This window comes from Thunnus thynnus, chromosome 5 (assembly GCF_963924715.1).
Source record: "Thunnus thynnus chromosome 5, fThuThy2.1, whole genome shotgun sequence".
In the NCBI taxonomy this organism is placed as follows: Eukaryota; Metazoa; Chordata; class Actinopteri; order Scombriformes; family Scombridae; genus Thunnus; species Thunnus thynnus.
The window spans coordinates 12,295,171-12,318,914 of record NC_089521.1 but is presented as its reverse complement, the minus strand read 5'-3'; the positions used below and the strand labels follow the sequence as shown (position 1 = coordinate 12,318,914).

Sequence of the window (23,744 nt, the reverse complement as noted above, 5' to 3'; positions counted from 1 at the left end):
TGATTGTCTCTGTGGGAAAGAGAAGACGGCACACAGCTGAGGTTGATCTCTTTATAAATCTCAAATAAGTAGTTGCATATATGTACACAAGCTTTGGTCTGAGCCCCTGTCTCACCGATGTCAACCACAGTCATAATCGGTGATAAGGTCACATGACTTAAGATAGTCCAGCAAGCCAAATAGACAAATATGTGTGTTCTTGGGGAAGAATCTACTTCACAAACCTATGCAGCAGTCAGACCAAAGTTCATGAACAAATAATAAAGCATCTGTTAACATCACTCCCTAAAATGAAAGCTGTTTTTAGATGTAACTCCCTTAGAACAGAACTGAATACTTACAGAGAACTGCAAAACCTCTTGGTAATAATAAAGGTCAGTGCAAAAAACAAAAACTGATGTTCAGACACAGTATATAATGTAATATATAACTGAGTGAAACAACAACAGGTATAAACATATTTGACTATAGGTCCTTATTATAATATGGCTCAACTTCCATTTGTCAAGAACTTTTGCTCTGAACATTTAAAATAAACACAAAAGTCACTGCTATGGTTGTAAAATATGGCTGTGCATCTGAGTGAAATTTATTACTTCTCTCCCCAGTCAGAAAAAAATTGGAGACAATGTAATTATGGATCTGTCCTTATATTCTGAAGTCTAGTTTACTTGGCATCTATGTCATGGTCAGAACTGTTTTCCAAAAGCGTCTTTTCATTGGTCATGTTTGAAAAATGCAGGGGCTTCATTTTAGAGCTTACGTCCAATAACTGTCAATCTAACTGTTTTGACCACTAGATGGAGCTACTCTTCACAAATATTGTAATAGGAGTTTTGACCTATATTAAGTTTGTGCTGATATGTTGCATTCATGAAATCCTCACGTAACTCTTACATTTCAAACTTATTTAACCTTGATAGATGCACCTACATATACATGAAACGGTACATTATTGTTGTGAAGTCACTAAAGTGTTAGACAAACATGTCACACTGTAATACTTTCTTTAAAATTGACAGCACCCTAATAAATCTAATTAAAACAAACCTAACAATCAGCAAAATACCTACAGAGCACCTACTGCTACCTGTCTGGGAAATAAATGACTGCACCGGGTTCCATGTGAATTAAATTAGTTTCAGTATTTACACCGGTGACCTATTGCACCCTGACTTCCCCTGTTGCTGGTTGTTTCAGCTTAAGCAATTCTTTTAAAAGTTGCATGTCAACTACTTTGATGCAACCTGGTTTTGTGGTCCTTCATTATCAAGTATTGACCTAATGATACAGTAAAGAAACTATGTCATTAACAGTTTCTCTTTACAGTTTGACATACTGTTAAGATGTGTGAGCCTGCTCACCATTCACTATAAATGCAGTAGAAATGTACAGGCTTTGGGTGCTTTAGCAAAGATGATGGATACTCGGCAGCCTCAAAAGCCCTTGTGTTAGAGTTGCTACCCTCAGTGCGCTGCGATCAGGTTAAGACACTTTGCTTGAACAAAATGAAACTAACTGGAGATGAAGCGATGGTGAAAGGTGCAGCTGGTATTAGAACACCTTATTCCTGTAACTTTGATACCTTACTTCTGTTTTGTTGAAAACCAAATCCGGTTTCTCACAAGCTATACATAATACACTCGCTTTTTGTGCAGCAAACAGTAACGCAAACAGCAGTTTTAAATATAAGTTTGACATTTAGAAAAGATAACTGCCCTTACAAAAAAGGTGCAAATATCACAGAAATCTGTACATATCAATAAAAAAAAGTCCTTTCAAACACACACAAAAAAACACAGGAAATAGCTACTGGCCTTTGTGAAAGCCTTTCAACTCTTAAATGGCTTTGAAACCTAATCAAGCATAACAGAAAGCCTGAATCATCAAACAGCCTGAATCAGACATAATCAGTAACACTTGAATGATACTTGGAATCTTCAAAAGGTCACTGATTTGGGCAGCTGTTGTCCACCTGGAGGCATCCTGCAAAAGTCTGGGCTGGATCGGACCATGGGTACCCCTCCTGCAGACTGTCCTGAGGGCCTGGAGTGGCCGGGGGGAGACCCGGTGTACAACAGAGGTGCTGGGAAGGCAGAATGGTCCCTGGGGCCCCTGGAGAAAGGCTTAGAGTAACTGGGAGAGGTGGCTCTGTGTGTGTCTGAACAGCTGGTAGCACTACACTGGAAGGGACTGAGTCTGTCAGCAAAACTAGGTGGAGGAGGGGGGATGATGGAGTCCTCCACCCACGTGTCCTCTCCTTCATATTCTGGCTCCTGAGGCAAACTGGGGAGAGTGCACAGCAAGGGAGGAGTGGGAGATGGGGAAGGGGGGATAAACACAGGAGGTGGAGGCACAGGGTAGAGAGCGGGGTCATAGTCCCTGTCAATGGCAGTAGGTGGATTGCAGTGCATGCTGGGAACCTCCTCGGGTGTGGAGCCCAGTAGCCTCTCCGGATAGCGGTCGTCCTCATCAATTTCAGACAGGTTGTCGTACTGGGAGGTGTTAGAAGGCCGCCGGTCTCCCGCAGAAAGCGGGACGTAAAGAGAGACTGGGAACTTGGTTGGCTTTGGGGGAGGGAGTATGGGAGAGGAGGAGGAGGAGGAGGAGGATGCTGTGATGGCACGGGGAAGGGAGGGCTTTGGGGGAAGAGGTTTTTTCTGGGTGAGGTCGAGTGATGTGGGGGGTTTTGGGAGTATTTTTGGAGATAGCTTGATTTGACTGACCAGTGGTGAGGCAGAACGCGGGGAAGGAGAGCGACGCTGGTTCTGTGGGCCAGTCCCAGCTCCTAGACACTGGTCATTCTGGTCAGTGTAATATAAAGGTGGAGGTGGCAGATCTGGAAGGTCCATGATCTCCTCCTCAGTCTGCATTGTAAGAGCCTCCACAGCAGGGGGCTCATAGGGTGGAGGCCAATCCACAGGCTCATCCTTGGTCTCTGGTTTTCCAAGCTGTCTCTCCCCATCTTCTGTCTGGCTAACCTCTGGGACCGACTCCTGCACATCTACCTCAGCACAGGATTTGTTTGCTTTTGGAGGTGCTGGAGGTGCTCTACAAGGCCTAGGAGAAGGAGTTTCCTGTGTGTGCACTACAACTGGATCTGGTGAAGGCAAAGAAAGTGTGTTTGCCCCGGAGAGGCTTCTCGAGTCCTGGGGCTCAGCAGGAGACGGGGTCTGGTGTAGAGTGATGCTATCTGTTTGCGGCACCTCTACGTTGGGCTGGCTGTGGGGCTGCAGATTTATTTTGACCTCCAGAGGTGAGTCAGGCTGCAGAGGCAGTAGGAGAACTGGTCGCTCTTGACCCAGAGGTTTCTTTGGCAGCTCCTCTGACTTGGCTATAAAAGGAAATGGGAGATAGAGAATGCATCAGCAAAGGAAAAAATACTTGAAATAAATACAATGAATCAGACAAAGAGGTGAACATAGCTTTGCACTGAAAAATAAAGGAAATAAAAGAACACAACTGCACCTGGGGGAGGTTGGTCCAGCTTTTTGCTGCGTAGCTCAGCCATGGCAGCCTGTAACTGTTCAACCACCACATCATCAGACAGGAAATAAGAAGCAGCCAGCTGCTCCTGAAGAAACTCCCTCAGGTCCTCCAACTGAAGCTTCTGCAGGCGTTCTGATTGCACACACACACACCAGAGACACAAGTTAAGTCATAGAACAGGTGACACTAATCTATAAGGTCAAAGGTAAGGTAACATCTATGATATGGTGATCCATAAAATAGAAATTATATTGTTAAAGACAAAGCTTCAACACATGTAACACAACTTTAAAATAAGTATATAAGTGGCCGTCAAGAGATTGGTCTTGGAAGAATATGTGTTGAGACAATGCTTGTGCAAGCATCCAATGAAAAGTCAGCTTTCGATTCTTCTCCACAGCAACCGGCCACTTGCATTATGTAAGCCATCCAGTTAGGAGGCAGCCAACCACAAGGCACTGTGTGGTATAATCCACAAAGTAACACTCACTGGTATAGCAACAGCAGCCATGGGCATGAAGCTGGTTTCCTTGACTCATTTAGCGCAGCGCTGCACGGCACGGAAGATAATTCAATCAGCCTCATACTCACTCTTGTGTAACTTGAGGGTTGTATAAGCCATGGCAGCTAACATCTTCTCTCCTTCCAATATGTAGATGTCCCATAAACGCAGGGTGAGGGTGAAAGGGGTCTGTTACGTAAGACACACAACAGCAGAGAGTCAGTCTGATTAAAAAATAATAAAACAACCCCAGATGTGGTTCCGTGTTCAAAAGGAAAGCAAGGGAATATGCTGTGATATACTGATTAATGACTGCAGAATACATCTGGGGACTGGATATGAACAGCAAAGATCCGGAGACGGAACAATCATGCAGTTCATGTTCTTTTAACAGCTGAGGAAATCCAAATACTCACTCTGTCAATGAAGCACTGGAGAAACCATTTGGTGGTGTAAATCCCCGTTGTCATCTGCTCCTTGTCCTGTGGGGCAGGAATTAATGAGGAATAGTCTCTATGGGAATCACTCCACGTAATCTGTTCTCAGTTATAAATCTCATTTTCCAAACAGTTTGGACGCTTAAGACTCATTTCTTTGCAGTAACATTCTGAACTTGGGCCTTTTGCAACAAAAATTAATCAGATAAAGAGAAATGACCTGATTAAATCAACTGCAGCCCAGGACCTTCTAAGCAATCAATTCGCTCCAGACTTCTTGCAATGGACAGAAAGCATCAGTCATACAGATGTTGCGTAACTCACCAGGTGCTTCTTCAGCTTAGGCAGCATTTTGGAGAGGATCAGCTCGTGATGGGCCTGGAAACGTTGCAGCTTGGGAAATCCCGGGATGAAGAACCCTAGCACCATGAAAAAATAAATGAGCAAACCATAAATAGTGCGGTGAAGGTGGAGACATAATATTTATAAGTTCAACAGTATTTCCTCTTAAAAGACTTGATGAAAGGCACTTTGAGAAAAAGTGAAAAGACCTGTGATGTGATTATTTGCAAATGTGTGTGAAGATTTGCAATTTGCAGGTCATGCAGACCTTGAATTACAGGTACATGTTTTTTTTTGTTTAAATATATATTTTCAGACACATTTAGAGATTTGTGTACACATTCACAAATCTGCATTTACAGATTCTTGCACATATTTACAAATCTGTGCATGCATTTACAAATTTGTTAAAGCGTCCACAAATCTGAGTACATATGTATGGATTGGGATCCAGTTTCACAACTTTCCACACACATTTGGAAATTATATTGCTGCAGTATTAGCCCCATACATTTCTGTCCTTTTTAATAAAAGACAATTGGTTTATGCCCAAACATGTATCAGCTCTGCTTTATTTGGTCTTCATTACTTCCTGTGTCTCACCGTGCATGGCATGCTTGCTGTTGGTGAGGAGCTGGGACAGGGCCCAGAAGGCGTCTTCCTCATTCAGGTACATGAGCAAGATGGCAGCGATCTGACTCATCCCCTGGCAGTAGCTCACCTCCTGGGGGAACACGGGAGAAGAGATAGGTTCAATTAAACAGAATGGGCAAATGAGAAGAATTATTCATAATTTAATAGAGCACACACAGGACCAGAGATGAGAGGAAGAGAGCACCTGAATGTCTGATGTGGTCTGAAGGCAGACTGTATATGCGTGTGGTTATACTGCACACGAGGAGACACAGACCTACTGTACATACTGCTACGTTATTATAAACACTTTTACCAAGGTAATTCAAATATTTACTGTAGTCAACTATACAATATTCTCGGAAATGTCATGTCTTCAACTTGAATTACCGCCAATTCCACTCCACTATGATTCATTGATTTACACAAAACAAATCGCCCTTGGCATTCACAGGATACACAAACCCAGACGCTGATTTGGTATTTGTCCATATTAAGGCTGATTTATTGTGCAGCTAGAAATGGACACTCCAAAGTATCCTTTCAAGGAAAAACTGTAAATTTAATTGGGGTTACACTGAGGTTAAACTACGCATTCTCCACATTCTTCTCTACCATCACATAGGCGAAAGGACAAACATACTCCCCCCCCCGTCTATCCCTCTCCCTCCCTCTCTCTCTCTCGCGCTCTCCTACTGACCCAGTTTCTTATGAGCAGTGTGTGAGAATAGGGGAAAACGGAAAAAGGGAACAGCACATGCCCATTTCCTCTGGCTCAAACACCTCTACCACACAGGAACCGACTACACAACCCTATCAGAAAAACAGACCTGGACAGTGTGCTCAGATGTACTGTGCGCATGTATTCATAAAGACTGTCTTTAGATTAATTTTAATGGTTCCATCCATCCCAGATGGCAGCAATCTGTGCTTATATAAGAATTAATATACATGTATTAATATACATGCATATGTTAAAATATAGGCTGCAAACACATATGAACATTTACTGTATTTTTGTAAATGTGTTGACACAAATAATTCCTGCTGAGTTATAAAAGCCAGATTTCACCTCATGGAGACAAACTCTGGCTTCTGAATGTTGTTAAAATAAAAATTATGAAACTGTGGTGTCATGAGAAATAAGTACTTGAGGTACAATAAATGTATGTTTGTCATTTTTCTGATGGTGTATCTTAAATCAAGAAAACAGGAATATATGTACTGTGTTAATAGCTACATTACAGTATATAGTAATTTGTCTTACTAGTAGGACTACCTGTTAGTGTCAAAGGGGAACTTAGTCTGACGATGTGAACACTGAGCGTGAATGTGGGTTCACTGGTGGTCTGAGTGATATACTGTGTTGCTGTACATCCAGGAAAAGCCACATTCATACATAAAACATCTCACCCAAGGCTCTAAACAAGCACAAGCATAGATGGGTTTAGAGTGCTTGGCTTGTTCTTGGCTGTACAGAAAACTAACACGCTTGATGGACTCGCAACTGTTGCGCTGCTGATGTGCTGCATGTACACAAGACTCTTCCATATTATGTAACACGTGCTTGGGAAAGCACACATATACAAACAGATAAACAAACTTACCGTGTTGTAGACGGAGTAGGCTGCAAGGACGTGAAACAGTGCCTGCTGCCTAGAGACAGAACAGAGAAGCCGCCAGTTAAAATGAGGATATGATACTTTTGCAACAACTGAGCAAGCTGACAGAGCATGTTGGAATACAGTGGAGTTTATTAAATGAAAATACCCCAAAGCCACATGAGGAATGATTTCTCAAGCTTAAACCACCTCATCCCTAAATTAATCAGCACAGAAAGATTGAAAGCAGCTGCAAATATTTCTGGGGAGGCTGACAAACCCTGGCTGCATCCTATCATCCTGTGTGTGTGTGTGTGAGTAAATACCTCCCCCTCTAGTCCAACACATGACCTTTCCAGCTCTGCCCTTTGCAAAAATGATGTGTAAAAGGACTTCTGTGACCCAGAATTTGATAAAGAACATGCATTTTTCTGATTTTCTGTTTTTAGGGATCAATACAGCACCATCTAAAGTGGAGCTTTTGTTTAATATGATTTGACATATGTGAGCAGATGCTGCAATACGCAGATATGAAAATCCTCCATAAGATTTTCATCACATAATTTCCTCTTAAGCATGCAGCTTCTATGACTGTGCTGCGTTGCTGATTACATCTGGAGTCTCAACAGTTTCAGACAGTGAACACAAGGCAGCCATTGTGTGTGTGTGTGTCTATGTGTGTGTGTGTGTGTGTGAGTGAATGTGTCTGTGAGTGCAGCAGGGGCATTAACAAATATAATGTGGACAGGAGAGGATGTCTACACTGCAGGCCATAGTAAATACATGTCTTACAGACACTGACAGAGACAGGAAAGGAGCTTTAAATAGCTGTCAGTGTCTCTGTGTGAGTAAGACAGCTGTTGACTTGCAGGGAAGGAGTGGGCAGCCAAGCAGGATGGAGCTGTGTTTTGGTCTGTTTGGAGTCAGTGGCTTTGAATCGAAGGGGAAGTACGTTACAAAGAGCAAGAAGAGAGCACTCTGTCACACATTCGGAGAGTTAAACCGACTATGAAAGACCAGCGGATTTCACAGAGTCACAACTAACCCACAATAACCGAGCAAATGCTATGAATGAACATACAGTGTTTGAGCTTTGAAGGCAGCTTAACATATGTTTAAATCATTTTTCCATGTATGCATTCCGTGTTGCGTCGGAATAAACAACTGTGAGCATTGTTATTCTGTACATGTGCACTTGATGTCGGTGCACATTTCTGTATGAATGCCATTTCCTGTGGGGCTTCGTGCACTGACAGGAAGGCTAATAAAACACCGAGAGGAGGAAACAACCGCTTTGGTTTTGTGTGCGTGTGTGTGTGTGCGTGTGTGTGTGTGTGTGTGTGGGGGGGGGGCTGCCTCAAGGTTAAGGCCAGAGGTCACACCCTACAGGAGACTTAGCAAAAGCAAACCTGAACATGTGAGGTGACAAAAGAAACAAAAACAAGAACTTTGGACAAAAGGGGTTGAAGATATTTGTTATGAAAGCTAACTGAACTGTGTCACTTATTTTACGAGACAAAGGTCAGGCGAGTATTCATATGATCCACAGGAACGTCATTTGCTTAGATAAACGCTAAAATGTGTCAGACACTCAAATTACTCAACGTTGCTACTGTGACTCCTTTGGGTGGCAGTGATGTAATGGTGTAGAGAGTGGAATGAAGAAATCACCACAACAGTAATATTTATAGAGCCACTTAGTCATGTATCACCACTCAATTTTAGTAACATAAGTCATAATGTTAATGTTTGACACACTATCGAAAGTTATACTATTGTCATGATTAAGTCTTCTGCTGATAGAAGTCAAGGACTCACTTGACTCCAAAGCGGTCCATAAACATGATGTGGTTCCTGAAGGTCCTGTTGACATCTAAGTCTATCTGTTTGATCTCCGTGGAGTAGTTACGTGCCTGCAGCTTCATTTTCTGGAAGACAAAAAAAAAAAAAAAATTACAAAAAACGCAGGGAATTTGCCCTTTCACAGTGATCACATTGTTGATGGGAAATGTTTGACAGTTCTAAGATTCATACCTCATACTTTCCCTCGTTTTCTTCTTTGACTTTCTCTATGTCCAAAAGCAAGGCCCAGGCCTGGCCTCTGAGCTGGAGAGGGATGCCTTTATATACACGCTTCACCAACTGAAACACATGTGAGAGAGACATATGAACAGACATGAATAGGCACTCTCTGAACATAAAGAGACAGTATTCACAACAACCAGAGGGAAGAGGCAGAGGGTCACATCTAAATGCTGCTTTATAGGGTGTTGCCTTTTTAACCCTATTGATTGACAAGGACTCATCACATGCACTTATGTTCATGCTTCAACTGTCTAGACCAGAGAGAAGGGAGGGATAAAGGAATGAGTTGTGCTTAAAAGGGGAATGGAAAACAGTATATAAACAGAAACGGAAATAATACATCACGGAGATGAGTAAGAGAAAAAAAAGGGAAGCAAAGGGCTAAATTGAGACAGTATGTTAGTGTGTCTGAATGAGCCTGAGTGTTCTTATGAGTTACACACCTTTTCACTGTTCCTATACTTGTCCCAGTTCTTCACCATCTTTACCCATTTCTCCACTCGCTCAATCTCCTGCTGCTTTTGCTGGGGAGAGGAAAGACGGATGTGGTCCAATGAATATGTGACAGAGCATAAACATCAAACCTGGACTCGCTGGGTAGCAAATAAAATACGTACCTTCTCTTCAAGCGCGCTGGGTGTCGGCAGCTCTTCCTCACTGGAGCAAGAATGCAGAAATACACAACAAGTATTACGAATAATTTAAGTCACATAAGACATCATCATAATGTGGGGAAAAAGAAGCAAGATGAGGGAGCAAAATGGGCAGAAATAAACTGGATACAAATCAAGGTTTTCTCCAAGAATTCAAACTACTACAAGGAAGCTGTCAAACTTTAAACTCCTTTAACTTACTGCAGGAAGCCGAAGCGGTCAGTGACTTTATAGATGCTGTAGTCAGCATCCTCCCACGGGTCAATGTTGACACCCTCCTGCCTGCCCTGAAACAACAACATATCATAATCCCATTAGAAAATATTGTACGCAAAATAAACTGTTTACTTAAAATGGAACTTAAGAGTGGCAAACAAACTTTAAAACTAAAGTGACACAGACTGAACAAGTGGGATAAAATACTTATGTTAAGTGAAATTTTGAGATGAGGTATAAATGTATGGACTAATGATAGTATAAGAGGTGATAGTTGTATAGTTTTACATGTATTACAGGCAGAGCTGGGACAACAGTGGAAAAGTAAATTTCAAATCAAAATGTTTTGTCCAATAGCCATTAAAACTATGTTAAACAAAATAAAATTTCTTATTTTTTGTGTACTCTTTCACATGCGGTCGTCTTGTTTTGCTATTCCAATGGGTGCAAATGAAAGTGCTTTAACCCCAATTCACACATGCAAATATTCACAGTCACTGTTTCATTCATTGATCATTCCTTGTAATCTCATTTCCACTGCATGTTGGTAACAGATCTATTCTGAGTTCACACATTTCAGGCACCACTCAGGGCCTCACTGAACATGGAAGACCATCAACTCCACTGCTTCAGTGAGCTGAAGCTACCCTTCTCTGAGTAAATATTATGTTCCAAAGGATCATGATTTTACTTTAGAGATCTGATCCTCTTTATGATGAAGGCTTTCAGGAGCTATGGTACACTTTCTGCTCCTCACATTTGGCAGTAGTTGAAATCTCTCCATAAACAAATCTACGCACTGCAGGGAAATGCTCCTCTCTGTAGTCTCCACCAAAATTAACTGACAATTAGTCAATTGATATGTTACACAACCTTAAGCGAATTATTATCATTAGTGAGGCCATCATAATCAGAATTAGGAGATGTCCTATGCACACACTTACCTTCTCATATTTGGAGATGATTTCAGCGCGTTCCACTGCTATCAATGTGTCTATGTCTATGTCCTTCTTCATGTCAAAATCTGGCAGGAAGCAGACAAAACACAAAATGTTGTAAATAATCATTAGAATTAGGCCAAATCATTTTAATCTGATTGGATAAATGAACTGACAAGATATTGTAGATTAGTGATGCACTGCAGGTTGTTGGTGTATGTGTGAAATATGGAGAGGGTATGGAGAAGTGATCACATATCTTAGCTACAGAGCAGTGCTAAGCTGGCAGGATTTAAATGTGCTGTGAAAAGGAAACATCAGCAGGGGTGAGAATTGTTCATTATGTGTACCTTAAGTACAAGACGTATTTTAAAGCCACCGAACAGACGTCACTCTCTGTGGTGAGACCACCACCGCCAGCTTAAACCTTGAACTGAAAAAGACCACACAGCATGCTATAACTCCTTTGCACAGGGCTCAAATTCAGATCTACTTGTTGTGTTCTTACTTATCCATCACCAAAACCCAAACGAAATAGAAACACACCTGACCAAAGATACAAATATGACACATCACCTGTAAAAGCCAGAGCTATGCTAATGCTAATGCGACAGAATGGGTTCTCAAGGCATCACATTACTTTATGTTCTTTAAAAACAAAGCAAGGTATAACAGCCTATTAATGCTGTAGTCTGTCTCGAGACTCATTAACAGGTTTGTTAATATGGGATCAAAACTTTCAAACTAGAACCCTTGTAAAAAAGTAGGTAAAAGGAAGAAAATGTACAGAATGTTGTTTATGTGTGTCATTTCTGGGCTATTTGAGGGTTAATCACAAGCAGACGGTCACAGTAGGCCAGCGAATATAACAGGCATATATGAAAGTGTGTCACAGAATGACAGTCATGGGACTTTGTGTGTGTGTGTACATGTATGCAGTCATTTTTGTTTCTGCCTAAGTGCACAGTCGCATTGGAGGATATCGACAGGATGTCTTGAGCCCACAATGACAGAAACAGGGAGGGGGACAACAACCAAGACTCAGATGCTGCTGGAGCCTCTTCCCGTCCCTCTTTCTCACATTTATAACCCCAACCTGACCCCGGTCTGCCCCTTTAAGCCTGCTTCTAGCCTTCCCTGGCCTGATGTGCTTTGGCAGCATGGCTCGGCTGTTTAGCAGCTGTCAGGGCTGAATAATCGCCTGAGAGAGAACAGCCTCACCATTCCTTTGCCAGATCAGCATCTCAGAATGATGTTTGGATATGAAGAATATGCAAGCTATGCCTAGCAGGCACAGTGGATGAAAGGAGATAAAAGAAACACATTCAAAACCCCGGCCTGTCGCACCCTTTGAATATACTGCAGGCTTTAAAGCATCAGGGTTAAGAACCACCCTATTAGTTTATTTTAAGCAACAGGTTAGACAAGAAGGCCTTTGTCATGCTTAACATTTAAATGCTGTCATGGGACAAATGCCGGAGCTGGGAAAACTAAAATCAAAGTATTTGAACAGACAGAACAGGAAATAAAAGTCTTCTGTGTTACTCTAAAAGAAATATAAGTGAAACAGATTTTTAAATAGTTTCATACTGCAGGTTATGGCAATTGAAATATAAAATTAACTTTTCACAAATGTGTCAGCCTAAAATTAAACTTGTATTCACTTTAAACCCACTCAGTGACACTGTAAGGAACAGTCTACAGGCTGGCGCATTGCTACAAATGTAGTCCATTGAGGAGTACTTTCACTGATGCTTGACAGCATGTGTAGCCAGCTGAGGCCTCAGGCAGTACAGTATGTCTGGCATGCCTTGCAGCAACAGGTGTGATGCCACCTGCCACGTCACATAAAGACCCTTTAACTTTTGCCTCACGCTGACTGGGAGACATTTTGTATCAAGCAACGTGACATCAAGATGTAAATTATGTTTACATCTTGATGTCACGCAACAGTGGCCATATTGGGAGGTGGCAGGGTATCAAATTTCAAGACGCAGTTTGTTTGTGAGTATGCACACTTCCTCAAATATCATGTAGGCCACTTGGTGTCTCTTTCCCCATATTTCTAACACTCACAATCTACTGCCTAATTCAACTTAAAAGTCATTTCATTTTTTTGTCTTCTAACAAAAAATGTAGTAACTTGTTTTTAATTTGTGCTTATCTTCCTTAACATGTTTGAACTGGATGCAATACTTTGTTTCACTTATCACAGTGTCAAAAAATTGTAGATCTGCTCTGTACACCTGTTTTAAACTATGTAAGAGCCCGACCCATGGTTCATTTTGCTTCTGCTTCTCCTACAATCAGCATTAATCATTAAATATGTTAGTATAGATGTGTTATTTCCTTTTCATCAGGTACCATGTGTGTCAGCCTAATCTCAAAAACCCCAGCCCCAGCATCCTGTCTTCTCCGTTAAAACAACAGCTGAGCCTCTTGTCTAACAGGTGGTCAGTGAAACCAGACCACTGAACAAATGGACTGTCCTTTCAACAATTTTCCCTTTCTCGTCCATTCCCGGTCAAGCTATTTTCAGGTTTTTGGAGGCATCAGCATATTTTTCTGGACAGTTGGGTAAGCTGTCTGCAAGGTGGTGCTATTAGCCCTTCTCTCACCTTGTCACAGGATGAGGGAAGACTTGCCTGCCTGGAACTTTGGATGCAGGCTTCATTTAAAAGTGAAAGGTGAAAAGGCTTGCAGAGGAAGGCAAAATTTGTAACTTGCTGAGTTGATGTTAAAGTTGTAAAAACCTACTTGAAGCCTGTTTGTGTCTGTTGTTTATTTCAACCAGCACAATTTTACATTGTATAAAGTGCAACATTTAGTGCACCTGCTCAGTTATTTATACTTTGCATTTGCATTTTCAAACCGGACAGTTACACCCTGACAAGTTGAACATTTCTCAATAGCAGAGTATGAAGGGAATGTCTAAATAAGCATAATTATTGTGGCAGTTCTTGTTTTATAATAGTTGACCAAACACATGGATAGTACTAAAAATGTATTCATTAATAAAAAAAATTTGGATACCAGGCAAACCTTATGATCATGGCTGTGTTTAAGCTATTATTCATCATCCTCATTTCCTTTTTTGGCTAAATTTTCACAGATGAATAATTTTCAGCATGGCCGTACATGACTAACAAGAGTTGTGATAAAAACAAGACTAACTCCAACACTCAACCTGGAGCAAAACTGAGATGTTTTTCATCCATTCTCCACGTGGGGGATTGTGGGCCGTTTTACAATCACTGTCCACTAAGTCAATGTGTGTAAAAGTTCCGTTATGCTTCATCTTTAGGTTCCAGCTGCTTACTTCCTGTGTTGAGTCTCCGGACTGCTGATAGTATTGTTTAGGGGTCAGGAAGAAAAGGAAACCAGTGACTGCCACTCCTTCAACAACAGGTTCAATCAAAACCGCAAAAAGAGTGCGACAACAAAATGGGTCTTCCTCCTACAAGGGGAAACTCTTCTACTGACAAAAGCCTCAAATTATCCAGACTTGGTGTTAGTAGTCAGCAAGAAAGACATGAGTAATACCACAGGATGGTCAGTTCACATTAACACTGCTGGTATTTTGCTTGTGAGTCACCACACAGCTGAGGCCCACCTCAATGGGCGTTCTGTCAAAAAGCATTACATCTCTCAGGGTTAGTTTGAAAGAATTTCACTTTGAACATCTCTTTTCAAGTGGTGACTGGAAAGGTGGCTAGCTGTGGTGGGGATCAGGGTGTCAAACTGTTGGAAACTGAAGGAAAAAAGTGACTAAGCATGAGAGAAGGTCACTGAGTGGGAAAGAGATCCAACAAAAAACTATAAAGCATCACACCTTGGGGGGGTGTATAGTTCGTAGGAGTGTGTAGAAAAAAAAAAAGACAAAATAAAAGATCAATTAAGAAGTAAATTATTTATAACTTTTAAGAGACTTTCTGCTTAGTACATTACAAGTTGAAAGTGTGAGCTGGGAGTCAAGTGTAGAGACACAACAAGGTACAGTATTTACATTTTTTTAAAAGAAAAACAGTATAATCCTTTCACATATCTCTCAAAGTGTAGGTGGAGTGAGGCAGAGGGGGGTGAGTAAGTGGTAAGTGGGCTAGTTTGAGCAGTGGGTAGACAGTGGGCAAAGAGAATTGCAGATAGCTGAAGAGACGGAATAAACTGCAGTAAGAAACCACTTTCCTGTATGGCTACATTTTGATAACCTGCTTACAGGATACAAGACGTTGAGCCTAGGGCCTTAGTGACATCATTTCCTGTTATGACATAGAGCTCTAAATCTAGCTTGCGTATATAAGCTCTGAGTGCTATGTTGTAACCACAAATGTTTTGCAAGGCGTTCTGAATCACATCTAGCTAATTACATGCTTGTAAGCAGTCAAAATGTCTTCTATTGATTTATCACCAAAATTTCCCTATATCTAAATGTATGTCCTCCGCTGGCTGTGTTCAGTCCAGGTATGACCCACATGTCCTAAATTGTCATTGATAAAGCTATAGCTGTCAGACTATCAAGAAGTGGAATTATTAGGACAATTGTATTAAAGTGACTTAGGGAGACCCAAACAGGCCATACTCAAATTTAACATTGTTATTCTTGCTTATTTTAAATCTATTTCACTGGTATGATGAAAAACAAGTCCTCTTTTACACATTTCTACTTTTCCTTGATCCATGATCATCTCTCTTTTGGTCTATAATCAATCTGAATCTAAGTAGCAGTCAGATTTAAGGCAGACGATTATACTAGAGCAGATTCAAAATGTCTGAGATTAGGAGGAGTTTGGCAGTAGTGAACTGTAAACTGTAGGACCTTGGAAACTTTGAGAGCGAGCTACACTGGACTGATAGTTTGGGTTAGGTAAGTGTGTGCATGTATGTATTTACAATACAAAATGTGTTAGACATTTCATTTTGAAAATGCTGTGTATATTGCACATAACCACCTACTATATTTATATAAAGTAACATTGACTCACTTTTTTACCATTTAATATTTATCTCAGCACTCCTTGCACTCTTCACTTCTTTGCAATATTTGTATCCTGTTTACAGTTCATAAAAGCTGTTTCACCTGTGTATAGACATTCCTTGTGTATCTTCCTCAAGATTGTTGTGTTGTGTCGTGTGTGATACTGGAGTCCATTTCCTTGTGTGAGTAAACATACTTGGCCAATAAAGATGATTCTGATTCTGATATATGTGTTTGTCAAAAGGCAGACATCTTGAACTGAAACCACAGAGTGAAACTACATCAGGGCGTGGAACGTTTACAAAGTGGAGATAAGCAGAGCTGAAGTCACTGGACTGGAGACTTCAACCTGTTTCATCTCAACAAACCGCTATAAAAGAAGTTTTCTACAGATGTTGCATTGAAACCCCAAAGGACAGATTCATCCAATACTGAGATCAGAGCACATTTTTCACAGTGCATCCTCTTTGTGGCTGGCACGCAAACCCTGTCCTGAAACTGCTGATGGCACGACGAAGGAGATGACGACAGATGTTTAGTTTCTTTTTTTTTTTAAACCACTGGATGATTAGTCTGTGTGGTCAGCCAAAAGACAGCTAGCTCTGCAGAAGGACAAGCTAGAGCCATGCGCTCATTCAACCTGACTAACCTCACAAAGCACACTCCCATACCTATGCTATTTATTATCAGCGTGTGTTTTAAACCATCATCTGTCCTTCACAGGCTTGCATTACCTCATCTGGGGGTCTGATATTACCAACCACCAAGTGCCTTTGGGTAAATACTTTAATGATTCATAAATGAAAGATCACAAAATGTTGGCTTTTCTATTTCATTCTAAAAGATCTATACTTGAGATTTCACATCATTAAAGAATGCACAGTGGTAGATAAAAGGCTTTTTCCTAATCTAACAGACAGCCAACGGTAAACCTTACCACATGCCTTTCATTTGTGTGACTGAGTCCTTCTCCGTCTTCAGTATACCTAAATCCCATGACATCCAAGCTTTTCAGTAAGTGACTGGACAGGGCTAGCATCCACACAAAATCACAAAAAACATTAAATGTATTACTTTTGCAACTTTGGTGGTTTTATATATATATCTTTTGACTTCAGGATTAGATATGGTATTAATTTCAGTAATTATTACAGTCATTACTACTATAATTTATAACATTAAACTCCAAAGCATGTCTTGTAATGCAGTCTGTGTTATTATCCCTGTCACTACATGACCTTAATACTGTGATTCTGGAGAGCAAGCATACCATTTCCAGTTCAGGGAGAGAAGGAGGCTAACAAGCGACCACATGGCTCTAATTTCCACATGAAGAAGTCTGAAGTCCCAGATGGTTACAGAGCTCCAGATTTTAATGGGTGTCAGACACACAGTGTGTGCATGTAAGCATACATGAATCCAAAAGAAGCAGAAAATGAAAGAAAGCAGAGGAAGAGATGGTGATTAGTCTGAGAGGGGGTTTCTTTTATTTCTGTATAGCTCAGCAGGTATGAAAATGAATCAGAAATGTCATATTTGAGTTAATAGTTTCTTGCACAGATGTATTAGGTTTCTTTGTGCTCTACTGTGTAGATGATGGGCAGGAAGTTTCCATGTTAATGATACAGCAGCTCCTGTTTCAGGTTCATATATTCCTGCAACAGCCTGCAGTCAAGTTCACCTTCAACTGATCTTTTGTTCACAGAAAAGAAAACGTACCTCAGGAACTGTTCAGCAGAATAGTTGGGCATATTGGTCTTTTGTTAATTTCTTCTTAACATAACATTGATTTGGCAGTTTAAAATATGAATGTAAGGGAGACGCCTGGAGTCTATGAATATCACTAACTCACCCCACAGGAAATCTAAGAAGGCTGGTACGAGATCTTCAACAGCCGTCCCATTCTTTAAGGGAAGGTATGGAGTCCAGCTGGAGATACAGTAAACTTCCTCAGACTGAATAACTATATGCTTGAGGCTCTAGTGTAGGCCAGAGAGTGATTCAGTAAGAGTTCATAATACACAATTACAAGTAAGTGGTATAGAAACAAGTTGTACTACTCAATTTTATCTTGTTTGCCATCTTCACGCATGTTGCACATAATGACCAATCATTAGGCTACATTCAAGGCATAAGCCCAGATGCTTCAGTACCATCTGCACCCTCCAGAGACATAACAATGATGAAAGTGTCAAAGCAGTATGCTACCAAACATGTGTTTTGCAGGTGTGATGGTGCAGGGACAATGGCCAATTGTCTACCCTTTCCCCAGTGGCTCCTCTCAGGACTTGTACTTAGTGGCTACTAACTCACAACAAAGCATGGCAAACAGTGTGCTAACTCAATCTATTCTTTACTGGGTTAAAGCCGCTACTGAGACCATGTAAAATAGGTAATGAACTTAAGAAGAGGGAGAAGGATGATACCAAATTAGGCCAATGAGAAAAACTGTAACTGCTGAGACGCTTGATGACTTACCACAGTCTCCTTAACAAGAGATTCCTTGTCTTCCTTGCTGTCTGAGTCTCTCTTTCCCCTGTCTCCCTCGGTTTCTTTTGTACAGCTGTAGAGTTTGTGTTTATGCATAGAAAATAGCAGCAACACAGAGACTGTGTGACCCAGGAGCAAAAAATCCAGAGCAAAGGGACTAGGGAAAAAGCACAAGGCTCAGAATAGCTTTATGTCCCCAAGGGGCTTTTCTGTCCTGCTCCGCTACCACTGTCACTCTGCCTTATCGTTTTTCCAAAGCTGACCACACAGAACACAGATTTGCCAACAACACTTACCATCCCAAACTATCTAACCCTTTCTCTATCCTAACAAAGGAAATAACAAGGTGGAGACTGAGGAAGGGGGCTCTCTTTCACCTCACCTTGCATCTGACCCCAGCCTGAGAACTGGTCCTTGCTATCTTAAGATTACCTGGGGGAGGATGGTGGGGTGTCTAAATATAACAATGACCACACAAAGTTTGAGATGCTGGAATGGCACGCCAGCCAGAGAGAGGCCTTGTTTCCCAGAGTGGCAGCATGTTTTGGAGGGGTGGTATGAGGAGGACAGGAATGTCAAGGGAACAGTGTTCATAAACACAAAACCACAGGACCCGGCTAAGAAAGCCACATTCTCATAAATGGATCCTCTTCCTGGCAAGAATGGAGTCATAATACAAGCAGTGAACCCAGAGAAAAGCACTCATCCAAAGTAGGACTATTACATTATAAACTAGTGCTATTCTGTTATACTAAGTTTTGTCAACTATGAATATGAAATTGAAAAATCAATGTGTAGTTAATAAATAATAAGGGTAATGCACAATGCTTAGGGATGTTATGCAACCTCATGCAAACTGTTATGTTATATTTAAACTCCAGCTCCTATCTAACCATTTTCAAAAATATCCTAACAAATCTCTCTGCATAACAAACCTCTTCATACATCCCTAAATCCAGTGCCCTGCTCAGCTCATAGCTAAATGAGATCAGAGACACTTTTCACTGTTTGTATATGACTACACTGCACCACACAGCACTATTTTTTCACTGCCAAACAGATTAAATAATTCAAGAAGGTGAACACATACAGAGCATGTTACCGAATGAGAAAGGCCCAATGAGGACCAAAGTCAGCTGGTCTCAAGTCAAAAGCTAAGCAGAGACTCACCACTGGTAGTGTGGTTATTAAAGTTTTTTTTCATGTTCAAATTATGTTTACAAGCACAGAAAAAAAGAAGTCTTTGGCACATGGAAAGGGAAGTCTTAACACTGGAGAAGAGAAGTCTTCCACCATGATTCGACATCAGAAGGAGGTTAAGTATTTGGAGCAAAAACAAATTTGAAGTGGCATCTGCAAAAGACACAAACTAGAATAGGGACAATCATAGAAGGGAAATTCCAAGATAGCCCAATTTAGCCTTTATACAAATGCCAAAAGACAAACAACTATTTGGGCCATTATCCCAGGGAACCATCACTCAGTAGAGCAGCAGTTTTCAGTCTGAGTGACAATCTATTACAACAGTAGTGTGACCTCCATTTCACTAACGACAGAGTAAGGAATAGATTTGGTTTATTTATGGACAAACTAGCTCATGCAAATGCAGCACTTGTTTCTGGCAGATTACTCTACGTCCCAAATGTAATAAACCAGCATGTGACAGTACAGTATGTTTATCACTTTGTGTGGCAAGTTGGGTTGCAACTAATTGTTATTTTCATTATCAATTAATACGTCACTTTTTAAATAAGTGAGTAGTCATTCAATAAAATGACAGGTTTGACATTTTTCTTGCTGAATTACAATTAATTGAATATTAAAATTGTTGGCAATTAATGTTCTGTTGATTGACTAATCGATTATTTGTCTAACCATTTCAGTACTATACTGGCAATTATAATCAGCCTAAAGGGAAAAAGGCTTCTATGCATATAAAACAACTAGAGCTGGGCGATTAATTTACAATTACACAATTAATAGTGTATCATGATATGAGATGATATGAGAAGATTTTGGCTTTTGTAATATGGTGATATAGCTAAAATGTTTTTTTTGGCCTTACTTACATAAAAGTACTGTGGTTAGTTTTCTAAACATGTTATATTGCTCTAGCTGAGTAAAATGGAAAACAATGCTTCTTCCTGCTTGACCATCATAACCACATTCTGTCTTGCATATGAATATCCTATGAAAAGTGTAAATTATCATCATCATCATCATCATCATCATAGTGGCACTGTGAACATCCAAGAATGAGGTCAGAAATATTATGAGCATGGGGCCGTTGTGCTTGCATGTTCTTCTCATATTTGCAAGGCTTTCAGACATGCGGTTTGGTAAACTGAAAAGTCAAAATAGCACCTAGGTGTGAATATGGGTGTGATGTGCTTGTGTCTATAACATAGTTCTGTGACAGACTGACAGCATGTCCAGCTTGCACTTTTGCTTTCTACCCGATGGACGCTGAGACAGGCTCAAGGTCCCTGAGACCCTGAATAAAATAAGAAGTGATATGGACATAAACTAATCTTCCAAGACATCTGAAGAGAAACAAATGAAAGTCTGAAAAGACATTTCAGATTTGCTAAAGCCTTTCTGTCTTTTTTAATGGTTGGCAAAATGCTTCACTATCTGGTGCGTTTTGTGACACCCGGCACTGAGCCTTTGACGTCTGTCATAAAGCCGCCATTCAGGCAGACAAAAAGGCTATTGATGCCTCTCAACTGAGATAATATTACCCCAACAGAATACAATGAAGGCTGCTGACTGAAAAGACCTATGAGAGAATGATAGATGAACATTAAATTTGGTCACAAAGTAAGATATCAAGATTCAGTTACAATTTATGATTTCAATAAACTATTAAACTTAAAATGTATATGTTTTTTTTAATCAGACGCAAGTTAATGAGTACAATTTGTTAACAAAATCATATCTTAACTGATTATTTGCAATGCTGTTGCTGTCCCACGGCTTTCATCCAGGAAATAAAGATTCATCAATATCTTCTGATACCTCAAAGTGAGATAACTGGAGTGTAGTAGTGCAATAGAACAGTCGAAAAATGACAGAGAGGCAATCACTATCTTTAAGTGTACCAAAAAAGCTTAATGCTGCTTACTGAGGCCCATTCACGGGCATAGACACAAAACGAGGGATCACATGCTCTGCCTTACACGTGGCTCACATCCTTGGCATTGGAGAGGGCAGTCAGGTCACTGTTCGAGAGCACATTCAAGTACTTGAAAGCTTTCTACAAATAAAAAGTTCTGTTTGCACGCATTTTTTAAAGTTCAACTGCGCAGCTGGATTCAGCCTTTCAAATATCAAGCTTCTCTGGGAAAGCACGAAGTTACAGCTTTTCATTGATTTGGTGATTAAGAAGAATGTTTCAAACCCCAGAGAGCATATAAGAAACACATCATGTCAATATTACCACCTTTTTTGGGATGTCATGCCCTAGTTGTAAATGGGCATCACAGTGAATATGATGATATAATCTGTGGCAGAATGGATTTTCTACCATCAGTAGATGGTTGACTCATGACTTGAAGTCAATAACCATCTGAGGGGGAAGAACACAGAGCAGAGAGAGGAACACAATGAAAGAGAGAGAAATGCTGAGGGATAGTTGAGGGGGCTCTCACATGCTAATCGTCACACAAAAGTAAAGCAACAGAGCAGTCACTTTTCTAATGTGGGATTTCCTCCTCAAACCACAAACAGAGAAATGACACACAACGTGACACACAAACACTTATGCAAACCTTTACGCTCACACTAAAGGCTTAAAATAAGCAACTATAAAAAATGTTTCTTGGTCTAGCCATGCTATAGGCCTGTTGACAGATTTTAAGTCTGCATGTACAGCCCAACAAAAAAGAAGTCATTGTTATAAGAAGCCTCTAGATAACAGTTTGTGGACTGTAGATTTTGCATCCATAGGCATGTGTGCACACACACACACCAAGCCATTCAGATTAACATATGTACAGTATCTGTCTCCTTCAACTTCAACATATCTTCACAGAGACATGTTGTACAACTACCACTGCTCAAAAAAGTGAATGACGGTGCATATCTAAAACAGGGGAAATGGCTTGAGAGAGTAACATGCACATCTGCTACATTACACTGAAAACCAAAATACAAAGAGGGGGTGTGACAGGGGGGGCCAAATGACAGTAAAACAATGTGCAGACCAGACATCTGGCAGAGGATGAGAGCTTGATCCTGCTGGGGATCTTTCAATCAGATTGTCTGTAACCTCCCCCACTCCATATACGAACCAGTGAGACGCCCAGTTAACCCTCTAAAGGGGACCACGCATGGCATGACATGGCATGACATGACACACAGACCGGTCACTGGCCTACTTCTGAATGCTGGAACATCTGTGGTCTGTATAGTGGGCTACATGGGGTAAAATACTAGTCTCCACTGGCAGGAACCACTGCTCCAATTATAATTAAATACACTTGCCCCGTTACTTGGATCACAACTACCTGTTTTTGACATATGTCTCTCACCTGCTATGTAAATAAATTAAAGTGAAATGAGGAAAAATAAAGAGAGAATTGGCTTAATAAGCAGACCTCGCAACCAAACAGTAAACATATAGCTGTTTGATAGAGTGGATAACCAGAAGATAGAGAGACGTACCCATCATAGACACATTTCTCACCATCCTTGTAGGGTTTACATGCCATTTAACAGCTGGAAAGCCCATGAAGAGTGATGCAAAAACAGAAATTCCCCAAAGAGAAGCGCTCATTCACTGTCCAACAAATCCTCTGTGGTAAGCCATCTACTCTTACAGTAAATGGTATGTGTTATCAGAAGAAATACCAACATAAATATTTATATAAAAATCATGTGTACAGCTGTAACTTACGTTACACGCGCGGCTAGCCGTTATAATTACTGCTTCCTTTATTGGTTTGTAGCGAATTAGCCGAGTTGTAAAGACACAAAAGGACCAGATAAAGACACCCAGGCGACAAGTATATTGGGCCACACACATACCAGCATTTCCAGTGCTAATAAGTGTGAAGAGAGTGAAGACTAAATAGTGTAGTGGGGGACGCTAACGTTCACTCGTAGTAAACCCGTCGTCGCTTTGCTTACCTTTCGGAGTGACTTCCCTTCTTCTGCTGCGCTGTACCTACAATTACAAACTAAACCCACTATTCTCATTCTCTCCCTCGCTGTCCAGAGGAGCCAAACGCTGCCGTTGTGCTGAAGGCTTGTCCCCGACTGTCGACTAGCTTCACCGGTTGAACTCGATGCTGGTCAGACGGACTGATAACCCTCCAGCACAGCTCCTCATGCCGCGAGCTGGCTGCAGCTGTCTGGCACGCAGTACACCAGTGACAGAACG

At 40.9% G+C, this 23,744-nt stretch overlaps 1 protein-coding gene across 2 annotated transcripts; it reads right to left on the bottom strand.

Moving 5' to 3' along the window:
- Positions 1–37: 37 nt before the first annotated feature.
- On the bottom strand, positions 38–23,716 carry si:dkeyp-19e1.3 (USP6 N-terminal-like protein). Of its 2 annotated transcripts, none has more exons than XM_067589283.1 (14): positions 23,492–23,716; positions 10,903–10,982; positions 9,944–10,029; positions 9,707–9,746; positions 9,533–9,613; positions 9,039–9,146; positions 8,823–8,932; positions 7,011–7,059; positions 5,374–5,494; positions 4,753–4,847; positions 4,408–4,473; positions 4,081–4,180; positions 3,469–3,621; positions 38–3,334 (listed from the first exon to the last, which is right to left on the bottom strand). In XM_067589283.1, exons 2-14 carry the CDS (start codon positions 10,972–10,974, stop codon positions 1,941–1,943), a joined length of 2,475 nt encoding a protein of 824 aa, XP_067445384.1. In that variant the 5' UTR covers positions 10,975–10,982; positions 23,492–23,716; the 3' UTR covers positions 38–1,940. The 2 variants fall into 2 exon arrangements, with proteins under 2 accessions (XP_067445384.1, XP_067445385.1); XM_067589284.1 differs by lacking the exon at positions 23,492–23,716 and adding an exon at positions 11,247–11,268.
- Positions 23,717–23,744: the final 28 nt, after the last annotated feature.